The sequence below is a fragment of the Takifugu rubripes genome, chromosome 3, assembly GCF_901000725.2.
Source record: "Takifugu rubripes chromosome 3, fTakRub1.2, whole genome shotgun sequence".
NCBI lineage: Eukaryota > Metazoa > Chordata > Actinopteri > Tetraodontiformes > Tetraodontidae > Takifugu > Takifugu rubripes.
In genome coordinates, this window is record NC_042287.1 from 10,403,053 (window position 1) to 10,425,592 (window position 22,540).

General features: G+C 44.0%; 4 protein-coding genes across 6 annotated transcripts; 2 read left to right on the forward strand and 2 right to left on the reverse strand.

Annotated features, from left to right (window-relative positions):
* Positions 1-622: 622 nt before the first annotated feature.
* Positions 623-5,272, reverse strand: cbx5 (chromobox homolog 5 (HP1 alpha homolog, Drosophila)). The gene is made up of 5 exons (XM_003963063.3): positions 5,061-5,272; positions 4,406-4,594; positions 3,881-4,106; positions 3,344-3,444; positions 623-2,032 (listed from the first exon to the last, which is right to left on the reverse strand). Exons 2-5 carry the CDS (start codon positions 4,534-4,536, stop codon positions 1,891-1,893), a joined length of 600 nt encoding a protein of 199 aa, XP_003963112.1. The 5' UTR covers positions 4,537-4,594; positions 5,061-5,272; the 3' UTR covers positions 623-1,890.
* A 324-nt stretch (positions 5,273-5,596) lies between these two features.
* hnrnpa1b (heterogeneous nuclear ribonucleoprotein A1b) lies at positions 5,597-9,107 on the forward strand. Of its 2 annotated transcripts, XR_966393.2 has the most exons (12): positions 5,597-5,749; positions 6,314-6,430; positions 6,512-6,658; positions 6,742-6,952; positions 7,037-7,138; positions 7,209-7,259; positions 7,330-7,383; positions 7,451-7,573; positions 7,660-7,767; positions 7,839-7,903; positions 8,880-8,935; positions 9,013-9,107. XR_966393.2 is itself a non-coding variant. In XM_003963150.3 (11 exons), the coding sequence occupies exons 1-10, from the start codon at positions 5,738-5,740 to the stop codon at positions 7,892-7,894; spliced, it is 981 nt and encodes a 326-aa protein (XP_003963199.3). In that variant the 5' UTR covers positions 5,597-5,737; the 3' UTR covers positions 7,895-7,903; positions 8,056-8,331. The 2 variants fall into 2 exon arrangements, 1 of the variants encoding a protein (XP_003963199.3); XM_003963150.3 differs by lacking the exons at positions 8,880-8,935; positions 9,013-9,107 and adding an exon at positions 8,056-8,331.
* nfe2 (nuclear factor, erythroid 2) lies at positions 9,042-12,629 on the reverse strand. 2 transcript variants are annotated; one of them, XM_011621866.2, is made up of 4 exons: positions 12,350-12,629; positions 11,166-11,244; positions 10,947-11,084; positions 9,042-10,457 (listed from the first exon to the last, which is right to left on the reverse strand). In XM_011621866.2, exons 2-4 carry the CDS (start codon positions 11,211-11,213, stop codon positions 9,168-9,170), a joined length of 1,476 nt encoding a protein of 491 aa, XP_011620168.2. In that variant the 5' UTR covers positions 11,214-11,244; positions 12,350-12,629; the 3' UTR covers positions 9,042-9,167. The 2 variants fall into 2 exon arrangements, with proteins under 2 accessions (XP_011620168.2, XP_029689410.1); XM_029833550.1 differs by lacking the exon at positions 12,350-12,629 and adding an exon at positions 11,315-12,277.
* Positions 12,630-16,761: 4,132 nt separating this feature from the next.
* Positions 16,762-20,439, forward strand: copz1 (COPI coat complex subunit zeta 1). Its single transcript, XM_003963062.3, has 9 exons — positions 16,762-16,922; positions 17,289-17,357; positions 17,640-17,721; positions 18,588-18,679; positions 19,079-19,134; positions 19,228-19,305; positions 19,522-19,573; positions 19,663-19,701; positions 19,968-20,439. Exons 1-9 carry the CDS (start codon positions 16,905-16,907, stop codon positions 20,013-20,015), a joined length of 534 nt encoding a protein of 177 aa, XP_003963111.1. The 5' UTR covers positions 16,762-16,904; the 3' UTR covers positions 20,016-20,439.
* The last annotated feature ends 2,101 nt before the right edge of the window (positions 20,440-22,540 follow it).

Sequence of the window (22,540 nt, forward strand, 5' to 3'; positions counted from 1 at the left end):
TTTATTATAATAAATAAATAATCCCATGCATTCGTCATGATGGACAGATCATCTCAGCCTGGGAAGATTGTCCTCAAGGATGAATTTGTCTGGTATAGTTGCCTCCTTTTTTGTTGGGCTCACCAATGTTTTTACTTTTTAGAATAATGTAAAACAAAAATGTTATTTTAATGTCAAACATTAAAATAATGTCATACATAATGTCAATGACTTTGAATGTTAAATGGGAATCATGGTTTTCATAAAACTGTATAATGTAATCTGTAATTTCAGAAAAATTTTGCATGATCTGACGCCAATAAAACCTCAAAATTGAAATGTATTAAACTACACCTTCTAGTCAAAATAGTCCCAAAATATTTGGCGTTGTTTTAAATGAGTAACGTCCAAACAAAGACGGTCCATGTTGTTTTTGACGGATGTGGTGTAACAGCGCCACCTGCTGTCTGGAGACCAGTGGTGCGGCGTCCTTTGCAAAGGTCTGCACGTTTTAATCTTAGACCATTGATTCAATTAGAACGACCCTAAAATACTGTAAAGTTCTGAAACCTCTTACAGATTTTATCTCCAAGAGCTGCTGACAGTAGTTATGTTGAATGGGACAGAAAGAAGTGCCCAAAACTAAAGGCTTGAAAAACATCTTTAATTGGCATCAATCATAACCCAAGAACCAAGGATGCGATTAAATAATTATAGGTAAATTTACAAATGGGTAATTCACATCTTTACGAAAAAAAAAGTTTTCTAAACAGACATACTACACAGTTGTTTCAATAATCCATTAGAGCACCACAAATACTACAAAGCTGGCAGTTGTCTCGAGTAAAAGGTGCGAGCTCCACGTGTCAAAAACCCCGGTACTCAAATCTAGAATGAAATACTTCTAAAATAAGCCAAGAGCATTTCCCATATTTAAAACTAATACACAACGCAAAACAACCACTGACTACCACAAATAAACACCTTTAAACTGCGGCGGTCATAATCTTGGTCGCAGTGCCCCGCGTCGCCACAAGGGGGCAGAATGTTGCCGAACGCCGGAGCTTGAAGCGAGGAACGAGTTAAGATTGTCTGGTTGAGATCAGAGCAAAGACCAAGCTGCATTTACAACAAAAGTACAAAAGAGCTCCAAATGAGTTTATTGTCTTTCCAAATGGTAATAACACAAAACACAGACCACACAAGATATTTGGAAACAGGAGTTAAAAACATAAAAAAATAGAACATGTGTCATTTACGAAGTTAAAAAGATATGATTGGCCGGGGTCATTTTTAAAATTCATTATTTGAGCTTTTGCATCTGCAGGACAGTTAAAAACTAATACAATTCTAACTACTGCAGGAGCCATTTTAAAAGAAAAAGGTTAAAATGGAGCCGGGAAAGGTACTGTGAGCGTTCCTGAATATTGAGACTGTGTTGCCTGTGGCGACAGTGGATTCTTTCAACAGAAATGTACCTCATGATGGATTAAAAATGGAAGCTTAGGAAAAGAAAACACAGTTAAGAAGAGCCAGTGCCATCTCTGACTCTTGGCGTGTTTTGGCAGACGTGAGTCCGTCATTGATACACAACTGCATCCTTGCGCGCTAAATCAAGTGTCAAGACAATACAAAAATGTAAAGATTACAAAGAAAGACCGGAGGAAACCCCTAACCCCAGCAGCATACCACCCGTGTCACTACAGTGTCTCCTGCGTGGTGTCCCTCTCGGCAGCCTGGACTCCTGTGCACCGGAAGGCCTGGTTGGAGGTGACACGGCTGTGTCCGCTGTGTTTATGTCGTAGGGCGTGAGGTCGTGGGAGGATGGAAGGTTCGAGTGTGAAACAGAAATCTGACTCAAGGTAGTCCCTGCAGCGGAGGAGGTCCCAGTTTCCTCCAGTGGTGAGCGACTCAGGCACTGACTGCATCCTTCTCCTTCTTATCCCCCTCTTCGTGCCAGGTGAGGCGCTCCTCGTAGAAGGCTATTACTATCTGCGGACATTTGTGGTTGGCTTCCTTGGCGAGCACCAGATCGGCCTCCTCTGAGTCTTTCCTGCAGGGGGGAGAAGGTCGTGTAAATGTTTTATGGCAGGAGGGCAGAGAGCACCAGTACTGTCACCAAATGTGTGAGTTCTCTGACTTCCAGGAAGCCACAGAAAGCTAATTATTTAGAAATATTTAGTTCAGAAGCCGTGCACCCCCTTCTCTGGTGCATCCTGCCTCTCCGTGGTGCAGAGCTCCAACTAACACGCAGCATCCATTGTTGGAGCTCGGGCGTGATGTGCACCTTCAGAGACGGTGGATGCCCCGTTAATGCCGAGAAACGGGGGCATAGATTAAATGAACCGTCTGGGTGCTCTAAAATGGCGGTTTTACACAGCATTAAAGCTGGGCTGGATGTGAAAAGGCGACCTCATAGCGTGCCTTTCTCCCCCCCGACAAAGGCGAAGGATCGTCCAGGCCCAACGCAGCACTTCTTCCTCTAGCCTGGAGGAGGACCTCTACGATGGTAATACGGGCTTTCTGGGGGGGGGGGGGGGGGTCGTCTGGGTGCAATAGCACTGAGACGCGAGTCCTGGAGACACTGTTGGTGCACCCCATCAGTAAAAAACTATTTGAAATAAAGGCTTTAAAATTTCTTTGGTTTCTTAAGCAGCTTTATACTGTTGGAGCTCTTAGCCGCCATTAATTATTTATACAATTAAATGGTAAATACCAGCTCTGGAGGCAATGATTCCTGACTGAACTGAGACGAGGTACGACTATCCGTCTAGTTAATGCGGAAGGACAATAAACATCACAGGGTTGGTTACTGTTTCTATATAAATGGACGGCGAAGCTATTATTACTGTTAATGGGTCATCTATCTGCAGCAATTTGGCACAGAAAGCTGCCGCTACAATGAATTGCACCATTACAACGTGTAGGATGGAGGAATGGTCCAAAGAGCATCTCAATGGAGAAACAGTGGGAAACAAACAGCCTCAAAACCAGAAAAAGTGAATAAACACTAAACCACAAAACACACCGTTTTGCAATATCAAGACAATTACAACAAAACTGATTTAATATTCTTATATCCAATAATCAACTAAAAATTCTGATTAAATTAAGAAACCAGGGCAGTTGCCTGAGCTGGACATTCATCCCACTGTCCAGGAGAAGCTAAAATAATCACAGGTTCTGCCCAACACACCAGCAAAATATGGGATTTACAGTCATTCACAGTGGGCTAAAAGCCTCTGCACGTGGGTGCACAACAAATAGAATCTGTCATGTTTGCACATTTGCTGTTCCCCGTCCCAGCGTCCCGTGGAAATATTAGTGGAATATTTTATTTTGCACCACGCGTAATCAAACCTACCACTTCATGAGAAACATCAGGTCTCCACACGAGTCCGTTGCACCTATAATTTTCTCCGGCTCAAGCCCTCGCTCAAATCCACGTGCAACTAGAACGTCGTCCTTAAAAAGCAAAGAAAACAATATTATTACAGTTCAAAGAAAGAAAATATCAGCTGTGGAATAACGTCTTTATTAAAACCCATCAAATGCATCCAGTGACCGTTAATCCAAGTCAACAAAACTCTGATTCCACCCCTGGAAGTCGAACCTAAAATAAACCGAACACCTGAAACCAGCAGCGGTTTTAGCAAAGGGTCAGAGGTCATTTGCCTCTCTTTCGAAGTATGGTCCTTTCTGCTAAAATGAAAAAAACAAACATCTGAGCCACCAAACCAGTAAAAGGCGTTAACCTCACACGTGGAGTGTGAAACTATGCTGTTAGTATCAGCTGCTTCCCAACAGATACCAACCCTGCACCGGCTGAAACCCCATAATTACTCTCATCTATTTGCATGAAAGTCAGCAACAACCACCATTGTGTGGCCGCACTATCTACCTCTTTCTTCTTTTTGGATTTACTGCCACCCTCTTCCTCATCGTCCGAGCTCCTCTTCTTCGCAGAACCTGGGTCTTTGGGGCGTGCCGTTGAGCTCATGCTGGATTTGCCGCCTCCACCGCTCGGCGTAGAACTGGAGCTGCTGTTCTTCTTGTATGTTTTCATGAATTCAGCAATGAGCTCGGGACAGTCCAGGTTCTTCTCCGGCTCCCATGTGTTGTGCTTGCTGTGGAAGCACACAGAGCAACAGATGAGCATCCACACAGAGAAGCCACTGCAGTGTTTAGAGCCTGGGAACCTTCTCAAGTGACAGGAACACCAGGAGACAAAGTTTCACTATCCTTTTGGTTTGGTTGGCTTATTACAGTAACAGGATCTCAGTTCTTACAGAAAGTAGCTTGTTGTGAGTGTATACGACTCAAAATCGGACGCAGTCCTTAGCTGATAACACTGATCATGTTCAAACAGAGACGTTCAATCTGAATTGGTATATGGTGCTGATGCAGAAACTGGCACACCACTTACTCCGAGTATCCTTTCCACTTAAGGAAGAACTCAACCCTTCCTTTCACCACTCTCCTATCCAGCACTTTCTCCACAACATATTCCTCTTCATCGGAAGATGAAGACTCCTCTTCGCGAGACTTTTTGCCCATTGCAATGATTGTTGATGAGCACGACGCTGTGGCAGGCTAGCAGGCCGTCCCCTGTAGGCTAGCCGAAGATAAGCTAACGTTAAACACAATATAAACCATTCATTATGTTGCACTACAAGATAAAACCGCCGAAACATTTTCCCAACAACAGTTCTCAAACAAGAACCAGCGATAGTTAACTTGGTCCAGTATTTTGCTGACAAACGCAGCAATTTCGTTGCCATGGGTCAAATGTGCTACAGTCACCAGGAACAACAAACAAACTTAGCAGTTACCTAAAGGCCTTTGGAAAGCGACCATTTATTTAGTAATTGTCTGAAACGACTGGACAATGTTGACAGGAATGCACTACGTGCACAGAGAGATTCCATAGAGCTTCCTAAAGCAAACAAATGGACATTTGAGGCAAACGTGCTAACCGCCGGAGCATCCAGGCTAACGCTTTTATAAGCTAACGATTCGTCCGCCGAAGGGAATCGAACGAATCAATGAAAGCCGGAAACATTGGGAGCAAACGGCCTTACCCTTCTGTGTGCGCAGACCACCGGGCACCAGCAGCCTTCAGAAATACTGTAGCTTAGTGTTAATAGTGAACCAGGGATCGGTGCAGCAAAGCAACACGGTTTCTTTAGCGTCTAGCCCGGAACATTAGACGCTGCACGTAGAAAAACGCGGGTTCGAGGCGCACAATGAGCATCCCCGCCCCTCGGTCAGCTGCTGCCCGGGGATGGGGGGGGGGGGTTAAACGACCAGGCTGTTCAATGTACAGCAGGATCTTTAAATTAATCCTAGACATCTGTGTCGCAATGCATCAGAAAGAATTATATTAGCAAATCGGGTATCGCGGGCGGGCGTGAAACCTATGGTGAAGGTGAGATGATTCGGGAGGCTTATTGGGACTTTACAGTGTTTTAACGAGGGCAGATGTGGAATTAACGGGACCATTAAAAGCTCTATTTTTATATTTATCTCTACGAATGTGGCACAAATGCACGCCTTCTTGCTTGTAATTGGCGCTGGCGATTGATTGACGGACCGTGGTTCGGCATGATTCGGTAGTTGATGACGACAGACTGCAGCGGGAAGCACCGACCAATACCCGGCTGCCGGAGGCGGGTTCCTCGCTATTTCTACTGCTGACCAGCAGCTCGGCAGGCTCGGATCATCGTTAAATCTGACGCACCGGGGATTGGTTTAAAACATGTCTAAAGACGTGAGTACTCGATTTCCTTGTTCCCATCTTGCTCCTACTTCAGTCGGGTTAGAAGCGGTCGGTGCTGCGGGGGCGGCGGCTCGCAGCTACAGACCGTTATGAGCAGATTTGCACCATTGATCGGGTCAAAGCCGCCATTTTCTCGCAGCTGGACCTCGTGTTCTATTGTTGTAGCTTCGGCGGCGGCACCGACAGGTCGGTGGTGACCCGATGTTGCGGCCTACGGCGCCGCTGCGGCGGCGGTGCTGCGTTGGGCCTGGACGATCCTTCGCCTTTGTCGGGGGGGGAGAAAGGCACGCTATGAGGTCGCCTTTTCACATCCAGCCCAGCTTTAATGCTGTGTAAAACCGCCATTTTAGAGCACCCAGACGGTTCATTTAATCTATGCCCCCGTTTCTCGGCATTAACGGGGCATCCACCGTCTCTGAAGGTGCACATCACGCCCGAGCTCCAACAATGGATGCTGCGTGTTAGCTCTGCACCACGGAGAGGCAGGATGCACCAGAGATGCTGCCTTAAATTTAAAATGCTCTGGTAATAACGAAGGCGCTGTTGTCTTTGCAGGTTCCCCGCGAACCAGAGCAGCTGCGCAAGCTGTTCATTGGAGGTTTGAGCTTCGAGACCACAGATGAGAGCCTGAGGGCCCATTTTGAACAATGGGGGACGCTTACAGACTGTGTGGTGAGTCCCCCCCCCCCAAACACTCAACGCAATGTCGGAGACCCTTGTTATCTATTGTGAACTGTGATTGGTGCCATTTAGGTCATGAGGGATCCCAACAGCAAGAGATCCAGAGGCTTTGGTTTCGTGACCTACTCATCGGTAGACGAGGTCGATTTAGCCATGACGGCCCGTCCGCATAAGGTCGACGGCAGAGTCGTTGAGCCCAAGCGTGCTGTTTCCCGGGAGGTATGTTTCTGTTCAACTGGCCCGCGTGCTGGATTCACCTGGAGTTTCTGTTTTGGAAGAATGTGCGTTTCCAACTATTGCAGGACTCAAACCGACCGGGGGCCCACGTCACGGTGAAAAAGATCTTTGTTGGCGGAATTAAGGAAGACACGGAGGAGTCGCACATACGCGATTACTTTGAGCGCTTTGGCAAAATTGAAATCATCGACATTATAACCGACCGTAACAGTGGGAAGAAGAGAGGATTTGCTTTTGTGACCTTCGACGACCACGATCCAGTCGACCGGATTGTCAGTAAGTGTTAATCCTGCAAATCCCGATTTATCTAAACTGCAAAGGCTTCAAAGTTGAAATGCATTTTTTGTTATTTTTAAATAGTTCAAAAATACCACACAATCAACTCCCACAATTGTGAAGTGAGGAAGGCCCTCACGAGGCAGGAAATGCAGACTTCAGGGGCGGGAACGGGCATGAGAGGAGGTAGGTTCTTGTTCCACTCAGATTGCCCAGAACATGCCGACAAATTGTTAATGGCTCTGTCTTCGTTTAGGCAGTCGTAGCAACGGAAGGCCCTACGATTATGACAGAGGCTTCAGTCAGGGTAAGACTGGCACAGCGTGGTGCACCGTAACGTGAGCGTGTACAGCGTCAACACCTGTGTTTCTTTCCAGGCGGCAGAAGTCGATATAACGACAGTCCTTACAACTGTAATGGAGGCGACGGCGGTAAGCTACCAATCAAAAGTGTCTGTGTCTCGTGTCTGACATCTTGTTGATGGCGTTTATCTTGCAGGCTATGGAGGAGGCCCTGGTGGTTATAATGGGGGTAACAGAGGGTATAACCAAGGTTATAACCAGGGTGGAGGCGGCGGCGGCGGCTATGGAGGAGGAAACGGTTATGACAACGGCGGCTATAGTACGTGTTGTGGCCTCACAGCTTTTTTTTTTTTTTTTTTTAAATGGTGGATGGATGCAGCTGAGCTCACTGACCTGTGCTTGCAGGTAACTGCGGAGGTGGAGGAAACAACTACAACATGGGCCACTACGAATCCCAGTCATCCAACTTTGGTCCGATGAAGAGCTTTGGGGGAGGCGGCGGAAGAAGCTTTGGTAAGATGCGGGCGACGCGTTAATTGGTGTAAATTTTCCTGCATCGTTTCCAATGAGTCTATTGCCCCCAGGTGGTTATGGAGGAGGGTCCGGCAATAGTGGATATGGCCGTGGAGGAAGATTCTGAGCTGTGAAGGTGAGTACAGACGAGGCCGAACGACACTATCATGAAGCGCAAGTTCGTCGTTGCAGGGACTTAAGTGCAGCTAATGAAATGTATCTGGATCTCAGGTCGTACCAAGTCAGTGCACAGTTAACACTACAATGTTGTTCCATATTGTTCAACAGGACTGAGTACTTAGGAGAGCGAGGAGAGCAAGGAAACAGGACAGCTGCAGGTTTACCTCCTAATCTGCTCAGCCAAACAGTTGTGGCAGGTTACAGCTGTTGAACTGAAGAGATGAAAAGTAGATAAATCATGGAGGGTGTTCATTTACGTTTGTTCATGTTTCTGGAAACTAAGCATTCCAATAAGGTTTTTATGTAGATCTTTCTTTAATGTCTGGTTTTATTTGTAAATGCACCATCATACTCTGAAATAAAATTTCAGTTTTTTTTTCTACAGTCTTGTTAGCCTCTTTCGACTGGGAAAAGGGAGGGTTCATTTGATAAGGGGGGTTAAAGGTCGCACTATGCATCTGTGGAAGGAGTTGAGTGAATTAAATCTACCCAGTGATTGGAGAACAGTGCTAAACTAGTTCAAATGGACAATTCCATATCCTCGCTATCCTGAGTTCATCATCTGGAGGATGCTAGCTCACATGCAGTCTTTAAGGCTAGCCATGGAAGCCAGCTGAGGGAGAGAAGTAGCAAAACCCATCGCCAGGATCATTGAAGCAGGGGAGAGTGAGAGCAGAAGCCTGAGGCTAGCAGACAGCAGCTACCGAAAGGCTTAAGTGTTGTCTGTAGGTAAGACCAGACTTCTCAACTACTGACAGTATCTCTTTTGTTGTGTAGCTGATAGTGAGATCTGTAGCCCAGTAATGTAACACTTGTTTGGCCTACAGATGAAATAATATTGTCCTAAATGGGCAGGCACTACAACATTGCATGCAGTTAGCAGTATTTAACGGACCTCCTGTTTGACTTATTGCAAATTTTCTGATTTTCAGGAAACTCCGCAGTGGCATCCAAACCCTGACTTCATTTCAGTGACAATGGCTCGCAGGTACACACCGTCCATGCATTACCAGTTTCATCTTTCAATGGTTGTTTTTTAACAGCGCCCCCCCCCCCGTTTCATAGGTTTGCTGCATGAACTGATCACACTGGTGTCGACGACATGACTGCTGTGCAGTCTTTTTATTGTATTTTAAATAAAGTGATTTTTAATCTTTTAATAACCTCCTGTGGTTCTTTGTAAGAAGTCATACTGGCATGGCTATTCGTGAAGGTGCCCATCAGTTGGCACAGTTGGGCAGCAGGTCTGCTGCAAAGGTATCAAGTTTGCCCCAAGTCTTCATACTGTGAGGCACCAAATATACTTTTCCGTCTGGCGTCTGCTGTAGAGCGTAGTCCTCTACCGAGTATGGCTGTCCATCCTCATCCCTCAGGCGAGAGAACACCTGAGAGTACAGGTCCGAGAGCCGGTGTTTGATGAAAGCCAGGCTGCGTGTGAACTCGAACCTTTGCTTTGACAGAAGCTCCCTTTGGGTCTGAAGCTGGTTCAGCTCGGTTTCGAGGTGAATGATGCTCTCGAGCTTTCTTTTCCTGCAGTTCTGAGCCGCCACCTTGTTCTTCCCTCTCCTCCTGATGTCCCTCACCAGCGCCAGCTGAGAGTCGGTCAGTGTGTACTGCGTCAGGAGCTCATTAAAGTCGTCTACGGGCAGATTGATGATCTGGTCCATGGGGAACGGGATCTTCAGGGCCTTGGCTCTGCGCTCGTCCCTGCTCAGTGGAGTGGAGACGCTGGCTTGTGGTTTTGGGAAGCTGCTGGGGTGTGGACTCCCTCTGCTGGACACTCCAGGATCAACATACAGGCTGTTGACAGCAGCTGTCTGGTCTGGTTCTTTGGTGGACCAGTGAGTCTGTGCATGAGCTACAACTGGTTGTGTGGCGAAATTAGACGGGTGTCCAGCAGACTGTACGTACGTGTGGCACTGGCTCTGGTACTCCATGGAGTAATGAATGCGTGCGGTTTGGACACGCTCAGTCATGTCAGCCTCGCCGTCGCTATAAGTTGGGCCCATCTCTGCACTCTGGTAACACGGGGCCCCGCTGCCTCCGGGGTAATCCGGAGAGGCCAAAGATGGACTGGAGCCCAGCGACAGTCCGGAATCCGACTCCAAATCGTCAGCTGAGCGAGCGTGCAGCGCCTGCTCGTGCACGCTCCACAGCATGTGCTGACTCGGACCCTGAGAGAAGTGAGCGCTGGGCCCTCTCTGCACCTGACCTGTGGATGGAAAAGTGTTCTGTTCCCCGGGGGCCATGACCGACAGCTGCGGGTGAGAGGGCGCCGGGAGGACTCTCTGGCTCAGCTGGGTCTCTGCGTGGCTGTACATTGCCTCCGTGTTGCCACCCAAACGGTGACCTAGAGGCACTTCGTCGTGGTAACATCTGTTGTAATTGTCGCTTGGGGCAGGAGGAAGCGCGGAATGGGACGAGGGCATCCCATACCCTCCCATAGGGGCCATGGCTTCCATACTCTGGTACTGCATTGCCTCAAAGGAACCTTCAGCAGGAGCATCGAACTATTAGAAAAAACAAAAAAAATGACATGAATGAAAACATATACATAAGCCTATGTCCTTATAAGTGGGGAAAATCAATCTGATTCATCATAGAGGACCTTCAGAATGCCACCCAGAGCCTATGAAGGGCTTTGGTACAGGTGATCAGGTTTCACCGTGGAACAGATGAGTATTGTGCCGTACAGGGGGCCACGAGCAACATACAGCACTTTCCCCCGCTCACAATCGCTTCGTTCTAACATTAATCAAATGGGCCATTGTTGTCTTCCTTAACTGCACGCGTATTGCCTTTTCAACAGTTACCGTAGCGATTATGGAAGTTGTGTCTGCATTGAACTCTGGACAGTTCAACCTTTTTTTACAGCACAGATTAAAATCAACTGGGGAGATTCATTCCCCACAGAGGCGTCAACAATGATACAGTGGGCGACGAGTCTGTGCTGAACGGGAGGCCCCGTCTTTACACTGGGAGGGGTGATGAACAGCTACCTGCAGCTCGGTAATGGCCATCAGCTCCTGCCAAGTCACGTCCATCTCGCAGTCGTGAAGGGTTCCATGTGGCCTGGCTCCAGGGAAATTAGCTGTCATGGGCGCTCCTCCGCACAGCTTCCCGGGAGCTGTTAATATCTTGAGGGGGGGAAATAAAAAAAGTGCTGATGTGAACAGAAGCTGAAGTGGAATTTGTGCAAGTGGCTTGTGTGGGCCTACCTCGCAGGTTCTCCTCAGAGGGAGAACATAGTTGGCTGTGGAACACATTCAGGACCGGCTGCTCTTCCTCTGTGTCACACTGGTGGGGAACATGTAGAGTTATGACCAAGATGTCAGGGCAAATTAAAACCACATAACAATGAATGAACCTTTTTATTCATGATGCATGAAGCTGTCAGCGCACATAAATGGCTGTTTGGGTGTAGTTTGGAGAAAAAGACAGAATGATTTGCTACAGTTGGCTCCTCCCATTAGCCGCCCCAGGCTGCAGCTATGCCCACCGCTGATAAGACAATCTGCGGGAGAACAGCGCGCTGCGCAGGCAGACCGGGCCCAGGACGAGCACAGCAGGCAGCTTTGGGAAAACTGTTTTGCTCATTCTGACTGAGCTCTAACAGAGCAGCAATTATTTCCATGCATTTGATTTCAAACATAAAACTTCAGGAAAGCTCTAGACAACAAAAACATTTTTATAGTGAATTCAAACCACTTCAGGCTTCAAACTGACATCCATTAACATGTCTTCTCCTCATGGAACAGAATTTAGGTTGATAACGACCTTAAATGAACCTTAAAGCTTTCATTTAAACTGGTGGTTAAACATCTGTATACCCTGCATTTGGTTGTGTGTATGTGTGAGGGGCACTTTTAAAGGTACTATATTTCAAATGTACACTGCTAATTCCATTTTAATACACACATTCACCTATTTCAAATAAAAGCTACTGAAGATATCAATAATGTTTTGCATGCATAACCAAAATATGTGCCCTTTTTCTTCCTTTCAACATTTTAAATTCAATGCCTGAGCATCTCTTGTATCGCACAATATAATTATTGAACTGTGTTTTACCTTCATTTTTTTCATATGTGACCAACAAACTCGCTGCTATAATAATTAATGCACTGTTGTGACATGTTTTTGTCAATATGGATATGAATAAATAGAATATTATTTGCTATGACGAACCATCAACATGGTTGATAACTTTGTTGACTTGTTGTATTCTGACAGAAGGGTCACATTTGAGCATGAATGTGAGGCATTTGGTTTGTCTCACGTGCACCAAAAACACTGTTAATAAATATGCTGTAATTACAAATATTTAACCTGCATTCATTAACAGTGCACATCTTACAATTAGCATTAGTTAATCTGAATTGCTAGAAGAAAATGAACATACCTGATCAACATAGTCTGCTTCTTCAACTGGAGACAAACTACGCATATATTTAAAAGAAATGGAAAAACCCCTGAAGTTCTGAAATGTTGATGTTATTCTTGGGTAAATTCTGACACCTGCTTCTTATTAACGGATCCCATAAAGTGGAGCGGAGGCCTGTCGTCCTATCTCTTATTCAACCATCTGTCTGTCTGTCTCTGCTCAGCTGCACGCACAGACTCACACATAAATGGGATGGCTCAGTGCAGACGAACGCAACCTTCCTGTAAAGCACCCACACCAAGTTTTTTTTTCTTTTTTTTTTTCTTCACTCTTGTATCCTTGATGCCACAAGTGGTGGCACCCCAATCTCCAAATTTCCCTTTTTACCCACATGAGAAACCACATCCCAACAGCCTGACACACACTGTGACAAATACGCTGTCACTGAAGCGGACAGATGTGTGTGACAAAACACAGACGTACACAGAATAATCATGTATTCCTATTTGGATGAGAGCAGTCTCCCAAACAAAGGCTGTTGTTTCTTTGCTGGCCGACCTGCACAAGAACCGTCTCCTCTCAAATCCTCCCAAATAAAAGCAGTGAGGGGTGTGATGGAAAGCACCAGGCGTCAGACTCGGCATCGCCGTGAGGGTCCCGTTCGAGCCACGGTGGGCTGGGTTGAGGTCTAGTTTGGAGGAGATGGAATGTTCAACCTCCCGACAGGTAAGAAAGACTACATTGTTCCTCTATCTGGCGGGGCAGCCGCCATGAGAGAGAGAGGAGCTAAGAGAATGGAAGGGAGCGTGTCTAACATAGCAAGTGAGCATTAAAATCCCCCCCACCAAGAAAAAGCCCCTCGGTGCCCCTGATCTGAGGAAATGTGAGCTGAAAAGTTTACATGGAAATGTATATCAGCAATTTTTGAATCAAACCTTTCAGCCTGTCAGTGAATACTGATGATTTGCTTTTAAAATGAGTCATTTTGCCAGTGTGTTTACCTTGTATGGACTTACATAATTACAAGGACCTCACAGGGTGAGTATGTATACAACTGTGCAAATTCAAAATAATCTTGATTTTCTTTCCCTTCTGTCAAAGCTTCAAACTGAATGAGCACCGTCAGCACCAACAGAATATCTGGAATTTCTAAAGAAAGTTGCAGCAAACAAGGAACTGAGAAAAGAGAAGAAAAACTGTAGGACAAATGGACATCCTGAGATAAATAAACATGTAATTTACATTTTTAGACAAATGCCTTAATGTGGGTGTCTGTGTCAACATATTTAGCTCAGAAACCAATGAAAAGGCGTAAATAACCAACGGAGGGTTCTGAGCCTTTTAAAAACAGTCCTCAGCTGGTCTGATAGTGAAGCGACTGCTGTAACATTGTTGCTTTTCTGTGAAATGTTTTGTGGTCGAAGAACTTTTACACAACTTTCCATTGGCCGAGTTCATCATCTCGGGCAAAGGGTTCCTATTCAGAGTCTAGCTGATGATTACCAACGCTCAACAAACGGTGCCGATCTGAATGAAACAACAATGGACACAGACAGTTCGACCCTCAGAAGTCCGACTCTATAGTGAAATGACATCCATAGGCTATCCATAGGTTCAGGAGAGAGGCACAGACCTTCAGCCAGTATACCACCCGAATGTGTGCAGGCGAATGTTTTCTCTGGCCCTTCACCATATCACAACCCACTGAGGCATAAATCTCTGTGTGTTTTTTCTGTCATTGTTCTAAGTTGGAAAAAGTAGGTGGCTGACAGAGTCAAGAAAGGTGAATTTCTACCAGGAAAGAAAAAGAAGGGACTTCCCAGCCCAAGTTCCTAGCACCCAGCCCCTGACTCAACCGCCGCCACAGCTCGCCAAAGAGCACCCTGTTATTACAGCGACCGCAGCTGTTTTGAATCTGGACACGGCTCCCAGGTCGACGCCCACGGAGACTGTTTATGTTTGTTTGCTTCCATTAGCCTTTGACATCTTTCCGTCTGCTTTCTGTCGCTCTCCAGCTTCCCCAAATCTCTTTAGTATCCGTCAGTTGTGCCTTTTCGTGTGCATCTCTGTACTGTTAGCCCAAGTTTCAACTGGATGCTGCTCTTAGGTCACTCTCTCTAATTTGCTTCATGACTTCTAGATAAGGCACGACTGTGACTTGATGGGGTCATTTGGCACATCGTTGCTTTGAGTTGTGGATAAACCACATTAAAAATACCCCTTTAAACAAATGAATGTGTATCTGAGGTCGTGATATCAAAATGGGTCATTTTGATGTCAGATTATGGGCGGACGGTGTTTATATGGTCCTTTTGGATCACGGCGATATTTTCCATCGTTTTTTTGGCCAAAAGCTTCCGCGACTGGATTGGCTGAGTCTGTTGTACCTGGTGGACGTCCAGGGACCAGCGGCCTCCGGACGCCGGTTGACTGACGTTCCTGAAAGTGTCAGTCATGGCAGGCAGCATTCGTTACCTGAGAAAGACCAAATGAGGAAACTTAATATGCAGCATCATTCGTCTGAGTTTCTCAATCTTTCATCACAGCCTTATCACAAAATATAGGCAAAGATAAGGTTTTGCAACGGAATGATTGCTTTTGTAATTGCTCCATTTGGCAGCCTCATTTTTGCATTCAGGATGACAATTATTAAATTATTAATTTATTAGATAATAACAACACGGTTTTGAGCTCAATCTTTCCTTTTATAAAACTGACATTTTGTTCAGACGTTCATTCCTTTTTTCACTCCATTTGATAGCAAAAACTTTGAACTTAATTCGTTTTGATTGGAAAATCCATAAAGGTATCATTCAAAGGTTCTGATAATCAGAATATTCTTGAATATTTCTAGATTTAATAACCTCTAATTTGTGGCATGAGATTATCTATGACATACACAAGTTTATCAGCTGTATAACTGTATTCTCAGATAAATAATTGTAAAGAAAGATGCACAGTTTATATAGCTCAAGGCCTTTGGGTATTTTTTCACCACACTTCATAATAATAAATGTGATGTCTGCCGGCTGACATACAGAGAGGGAAGGCGGGGAAAGGAGGATGTTGGCTGGCGGAAGTGCTGCTTAATGCTGATAAAACAAGTACTTGTATCTTAAAAGGGAACTGCTAACTGCTGTGGTTGCTGCTAGACTGGGGACAAGGACCCTTGTGCTATTTCATTACATTTTTGATGATTATATATGTTAAACTCCATATTCATTATTGTTTCTGTGTAATTTTACACATTAAAAAAAACCTATAAAGTATTGTCAATACAGCTCACATGGATTGCCTGGATTTGATCATTGGTAGTAAATGCATTTTAACAGCTTATAACATTACTTTTAATGTTGTTGGTTTTTTTTTACATCTGCAGTAAAGTTAATCTCGAAATCTCACAGTTGAATTGTGTAAACGTTGCAACATTTCATGGTATTCTACAGTGCTAAATGCATTTCAAAACAGTTTGCATGTTTGGTGCTGATTTTTTTTTTTACAGTTAACTCGCCACTATTTATTTCTGAGACTGTACAAAGTCCAGTATTGTTTTAAACTCTGGCCCAAATACAGTATATCTTACTGTAAGGCCACACAGTGATGTCATCTATGGAGGGAGATAGAGGGAAAACCCCATCAGGCTAGGTTTCCAAATGTTTCCCAGAAGTGGGAGCTAAGATAATTGAGGTTGGTTAAATGTAGGAGGATCCTGTAAAAAGATTTCGATGAATACAAGCTAAAGTGGCTTGTAGACTCTTGAGGGTTTTGGTGTTTGTGAACTCGTTGTCCTGCAAAACAATCTGTCAATATTCTATTAATGGGCCATTAGGTTTTAGATTATCATTGAACACATTTAATGTTTTAATAGTGAAATAAAGGCAACATTAAATTAAAATAACAAGATGCAAAATTAGAAGCTGTGTGAACAACTTTGCAGAAATTATTTGTTACTACAGAACAAATGTTCCACTTAGGCTAAATAAACTTTTATTATAATGGACTAATGTATTAAACCCGAGTCTCAGTTTATGATAAGCCATGAAAGTCATGCCCAAATTTAGAAATTGATAAAATCCAACAAGAAAAAAAGCAGATTGGCAATGTGCATTTTTGATAAAAAGTATTATATATTAATTGCAGTCATCCATACCTGCTGTGGATTTGTCAGTCTTATTATTTCATCATAATTGTTTTCAAGACAATTTCCATTGATGAATATTATATGTACTGTAGATATTCCATATTTTATGTACTTTTTTTTTTTTTTAGCTTAGTGGGGTTTTTTATTGCATAAAGTAAAAACCGACATGAATGCACTGCTTTTGTCCATTTTTGTGCATTGTTATCAAAGTGTTCAGCGTCACTTTAAAAAAAAAAATATATATTTTCTGTGTTTCAATTACGTTTTAGCAATGACGATTAACCAGATACAGGTGAAGCAAGCAGAGAACTGACCTTTGACCTGGATGAACCACGTGAGCGTCCTCGACGACCAATGAGGAAGAGCTTCATTCCTGCGTGTCGTTCGTACCCTTCCGCTATCCAGCTAGCTAGCCAGCTATAAGGAAACAAGATGGATTCTCCCATTCTGGTATTGTCGCCTATTGTATTTTCCCACCATATAACGAACATGTAATATACATTTTGTCTTACGGCGGGTAACACCAGCAAATGTTTCAAACGCAACAAAATGCGCCGAGAGCTCGCTAACATCAGCCACTCGACTCGCAATGCTAACAGTTAGCAACGCACAGCTTAGTTTCGTGTACACTGGTGATGTGGAAGTTGTGGATTTGTTTTGAGTTCGCTTATGATAAATCCCATGAAACGCTGTCATAATGCTAACCGTTGACCAAATTACTTTCCCCCTCACTCGACAAGTACAATGATGCACCCATCCTTTCCGGTCACTTGTGATATTGTTGATAATTTTATCTCCTGTCATTGGCGTCAACAGGAACCGTCATTGTACACAGTGAAGGCTGTATTAATACTGGACAACGATGGAGACAGGCTTTATGCCAAGGTATAGTAAATTACACACATTTACATGGGTGTCTGAAGCGTTTTAGATTGCCATTTAATCTTATATAAATATATATCTTGATACGTCCTTTAATACTACTATTTTTCCTTTTTTAAATTACCAATATTTGCAATAAATGTACTGAGAAAGCTGAATATATAGTAGTAGGATGTGGTCAGCATGATACTAACTAGACAGAAGTAATTGGATATTGTGTTGTATGACTGAGAATTTCCCAACTATGCTAATCATTATTATTTAATGTATTTTGTTGTTTTATAGTATTATGATGATACTTACCCAACAGTGAAGGAGCAGAAGGCATTTGAGAAGAACATTTTCAACAAAACACACCGAACAGATAGTAAGATATGTTCAACTTAAGCATTAACAACGGTTTGTATGACATATATGAACCCTGGAGAATTTTCTACATTGGTTATATTATACAGTACCGATTAGTCGTCTCCGATACCATCATTGTTAACGTGCTGGTTCTACCTGCTCTACAGAGGAAACGCAGTCACCACACATCAACACACGGAAATGAGCCAGTTTTATCTGTCTCTTAATGTTAAAAATATGTCAAGCTTTTATTTTGGTACCTAGTGGGATCTCTCTTTGTTCAATAATTTATTTCAATTTAACTCTTCTGGTGACTGTTGATCAGTAATAACTGACCCAAATTGTGATAATTCCGCCACTGTTATTATTGAGTGTCTTTTTGTGACTAAAATAAGAATTGCAATACAACACAGCTAGGTCTTACTCTTAGGTTTAATTTACTATGTTTTTCATTCAACTCTAGAGAGGTTATTTAGCTTTTGCTTCCATTGATTTCTGTACATTATTTTAAAAAAAAAAAGCCAGAAAATGCATTTAATTCCTTCACTTCCTTTGCCTTGGTGAGATAAAATTTGGAATTTGAATTTAAGACAGGTACAGCTGACAGCTGCTTGGATGAAGCCTGACAGCCGTGTTTAGATTGTTTGCAAGGGATTTTCAAGGTCCCAAAACCCCCAATGACACCTGAAACCTGGTGATGCTTTCAGCTAGTCCTACTCCTCCATGCCTGTTGTGGGATTATTGTACAACCACATTGTACATGCTAATACACAACAAATATAAACCACTTTAGAAGAGTGCTTAAAAGTAGTTTAGTGGCTGTCAGTGATAAATCTGCCCTGCTTCAGAGAAATGTAAGGTCTGGTTTCTTTTGTGTCCTCGTAGGTGAGATCGCTTTGCTCGAGGGCCTCACTGTTGTCTACAAGAGCAACATAGACCTTTTCTTTTATGTCATAGGAAGTTCCCATGAAAATGAGGTGAGTGATTTTAGCGACCTTTTTTTCCTCTATTATTTTATTATCATGTTGATTATTATTTTCATCGCTGTCATGTCAGAGAGATTGAGACAAAGAGCCAGAGAAAAAAGGTGTTTTGTTCCTTCGAGAATGAACTACAGTGTAATTCACTGGTCAGACTTTTGCCTTGACTTATTCTTCTTATTAATTTGAGTTCATTTTGTCACTTGATGGATGCCGGGTTAGATGCAGGTACAAAATAAAAGGTAATAAATATTTTACTTCCGGGTTGTGTGAACTCACCCGCTGTCGTCGCAAAACAAACCATTTTGTTAATGTCTTTTTCCCCCAGATGATCCTAATTTGCTGTAGAGTTGTTGTGTGGGAACAGCTTTTAATTTATTTGTTTCTCCTCAACAGCTCATGCTCATGGCTGTTCTAAATTGCCTTTTTGATTCACTCAGTCAGATGCTGAGGTATGTTTGAACAGCTGCTATTTTTCTGCAATGTGTCGATCAAAATTTATCTTTTTTCGGGGAGGATTAAACCTGTTTTTTTTAACATGGCAGAAAAAACGTGGAGCGGAGAGCTTTGTTGGAGAATATGGAGGGTCTCTTTCTAGCAGTGGATGAAATTGTTGATGGAGGGTAAGTAAGAATAAATCACGCAAGCCACCATAGCGTCATGTCTGGAGGTTTTCTTACATTTCCAACTTGAAGTGTCCTACAGCTTTTCGAGCACCAAATACAAGGCCTATTAAATTTAAATGAGCATGAAAAACATTCTCAATAAGACACGGTTGAGAAAAAGATGTCTTTAAATGTGTCTGGGATGGCTGAGTGATGCTTTACTGCCTCCTTCAGGGTGATTCTGGAGAGTGACCCCCAGCAAGTGGTGCACCGTGTGGCCCTCAGAGTATGTCGTTCTCTCATCTCAGAAACATTCAACACGGGGTGATCTCGGTTCCATCATTAGTAAACTCACACGTGAATCTGTTCTTTTAGGGGGACGATGTGCCTTTGACAGAGCAGACAGTCACCCAGGTAAGGAAAAAAGCCACTCTGGGTGCTATAACGTTTAAAAGCTCCATTAGTTTATCGACTGTTAAGCCATTACACTGTAACCTGGCAATAGAAGACATTATTAAAGCACTCTTCTCTACTGCAACACCATCCATAGCCTTCAGGATGCCGGTGTTCTGTCTTATAAATGCACAACTGCTAATCACAGTGTTATGGTGTGGTTAAACTCATGTTAAACTCCTGTTCTCATGTTGATCTAACAAGACAAACCTTCTCCAAACCTTCAGGTTCTTCAGTCTGCCAAAGAACAGATCAAGTGGTCGCTCCTACGATAGAAGCCCTGCACTCCAGTGAGCCGGCGTTCATACCAGTCTTCGTGGCACTGAACCTTTTCCTGTCATTTCCTCTCCATCAGTGGGAGTCGTGAGGAGCGCCGCTGCCTGATGCCCTCACACTCCCGGGACTACTTGACAAAACTGTCCATATATTTTTGTCCGCGTTCTTTTTTCGGCCAGGCTTTCTCTTGACACGATCACCGTGAGGATAATGGGCACAGACCTTCAGCCACAACATTCCATGTCTTCATAAATCTTAAGCGTTAGACGCTGTCACTCGACATCAACATCGGATATAAAAAGTGTGTATGACTGCTGACATACCGATTGATATAAACCCTTCTGTTTTTCATATATTTGTATGGAGCACCTCCATGTCAGAACCTCTTAATAAACACATCTCAGCACTGTTGTGAACATGTCATAATAATCTGTTATGTGAGCTGATATTTCCTTATTCCAGAAAGGCAGCGCAGCGAGTCCAGCCCGCTCCCTCAAGGGCTCAGCCTGAGAGAAAGTAGTGCAAGGGTTCCATCTCCTGGTGTCTGCAGCAGAGTGCAAGGCTAGAGGTACTGGAGAAACACAGACCAAAGAGCAGCAAGGGCCAGAGACTCTCCCTTACAGTCAGAATCTCTAGTTCTTGTGTTACATGCCGATAAGTTTTATAGCATCATTAAATCTATATAGTGGATTATGAGCCGTATACCTCGGTGCGTACACTCCCACTTAACACACTAACCTTGTACACTCATTTTCATGCAAATGGAGTTTATGCTCCGGAGAGAACTGGGAGGAGAGAATATAAAATAAATTAGGAGAATATTACTGGGGGAATGTATATTTAGTCATGTTTTTCTAAAATTTGTGTCACAATGCAAACAAACTCGACTAATTTGACACAAGTAGCAGGTTTAGTTATCTGTTATGTGTCTTCCCTCCTCACTCCTGCAGTCATAATCAGCTTTCTTCCCGTGCATGCTGTGATACGTCTGAGTCAGAAGCCGTTAAACGACTCTTCGTAGCCTCTTCATAAACTGGCACTCTGCCACTTTATATGCACTTTTCATCTTTAAATGAGTCCTTTGGCACAGGCTCCGGCGATGAAATGAATATTTCTGATGTGGAGGGTGTCTGTTGCCTGCAGCAGTTGGTGGAGACGAACACACAAGCGTTGATGTTGGAATGCAGAGTATTAATTAGAGCATCACAGTTGCCCGGTGGGAAATTCTTTTTCTCCCCGCTCCTCTCTAATAATGTGTTAAATCTCACGGTGGTTATTTGATGGGAGCTAATTTTAGGGACTTTTACCAGCAGTAAAAGTGTACGATGTACATGCTTTTGCGAGATATGATTGGAGAGAAAGCGCCTAGTGTGAATTTCCCTGCCCGGTTGTAGTGACGGACAGGACGAGACCGACTGTAGTGAGTGAATCTGTTAAAGCGGAACTGACTCAGCTCTCCAATGCTGATGCTGCTGCTCTCCGTGAAGGTTAAAGAGGACAAGGTTAGACTGCAGTAAATGTGATTAGATCAGATCCCAGTCAGGATGAGGAGAGAAAGGGGATGAAACAGATCCCGCCCAAGGTGCCCGTCCAAACCATCACTTTTCATCTTGATAGGCCTGCAGCACCAACGCGGCTTCAGTCGCCTACTAATTAGACCCGCACCATCATTTAAAAAATCTAGGCAATTTATATTAATTATACCGGCGCAAGTACAACAGTCTGAAGTGCTGTGCCTTGACATGCTGTGCATAACATGCAGTAAAATTGTCAGAGATGTGTGGACAAGTGCCTTGTAATTGATCGATGCATGCAGTGAATGTGTGGCTCGGCGTTGAGGGCGCGCGCTCGTGTGTGTGTGTGTGTGAGCAAACCGTGTGGATTAAAGTCAATAAATTATCATCATCTGCAAGCTTCCAGAGTCTTTATGTCACAGTCAATGGGTCTGAACACCATCCAATAGCTTGTCCTGCTCAGAAGAAACAACACTGGTGGAAAACAATGACGGCATGTTGGATCTAATACAGCAAACATATTAAAGGAAGTGCCGTTATATTGTCTGAGCAGGACAAAGGCCAAGACCCACATGATGTTTAATGACCCAGAGCATTAAGATTAATTAGGCTATTCTGTTTCTATGGCTTCCACGTTTACACCGAGCCATGGTGCTGAGGCTGATATTGATATCTAAGTATAACCTGAAATACAAACCAACGGAATCAGCAGTTCGTGGGCCGTTTAGTAGCATTTACTAGAACTAAATCAGCAGATTTTTTTTTTTGTAAATCCAGCGTTTTAAAATGCACCATTAAAGCTTGCTAAAAGCGCGTGCTATTCCACGTGAGCTTGTGCGTGTGGAGAGGATGAGGAATGCTCCCTGTGCAGCGGCTCTGCAGCTTGACATGGTTTACGGCCCCGGTTGCCCTCGCTGGGTCTGTTTATGGTTTCCCATACAATTTAGAGTCATGGCCACATCGGGACAGACAGGCCAAAAACAACACCTCCACCACGGCACTATTGTCTG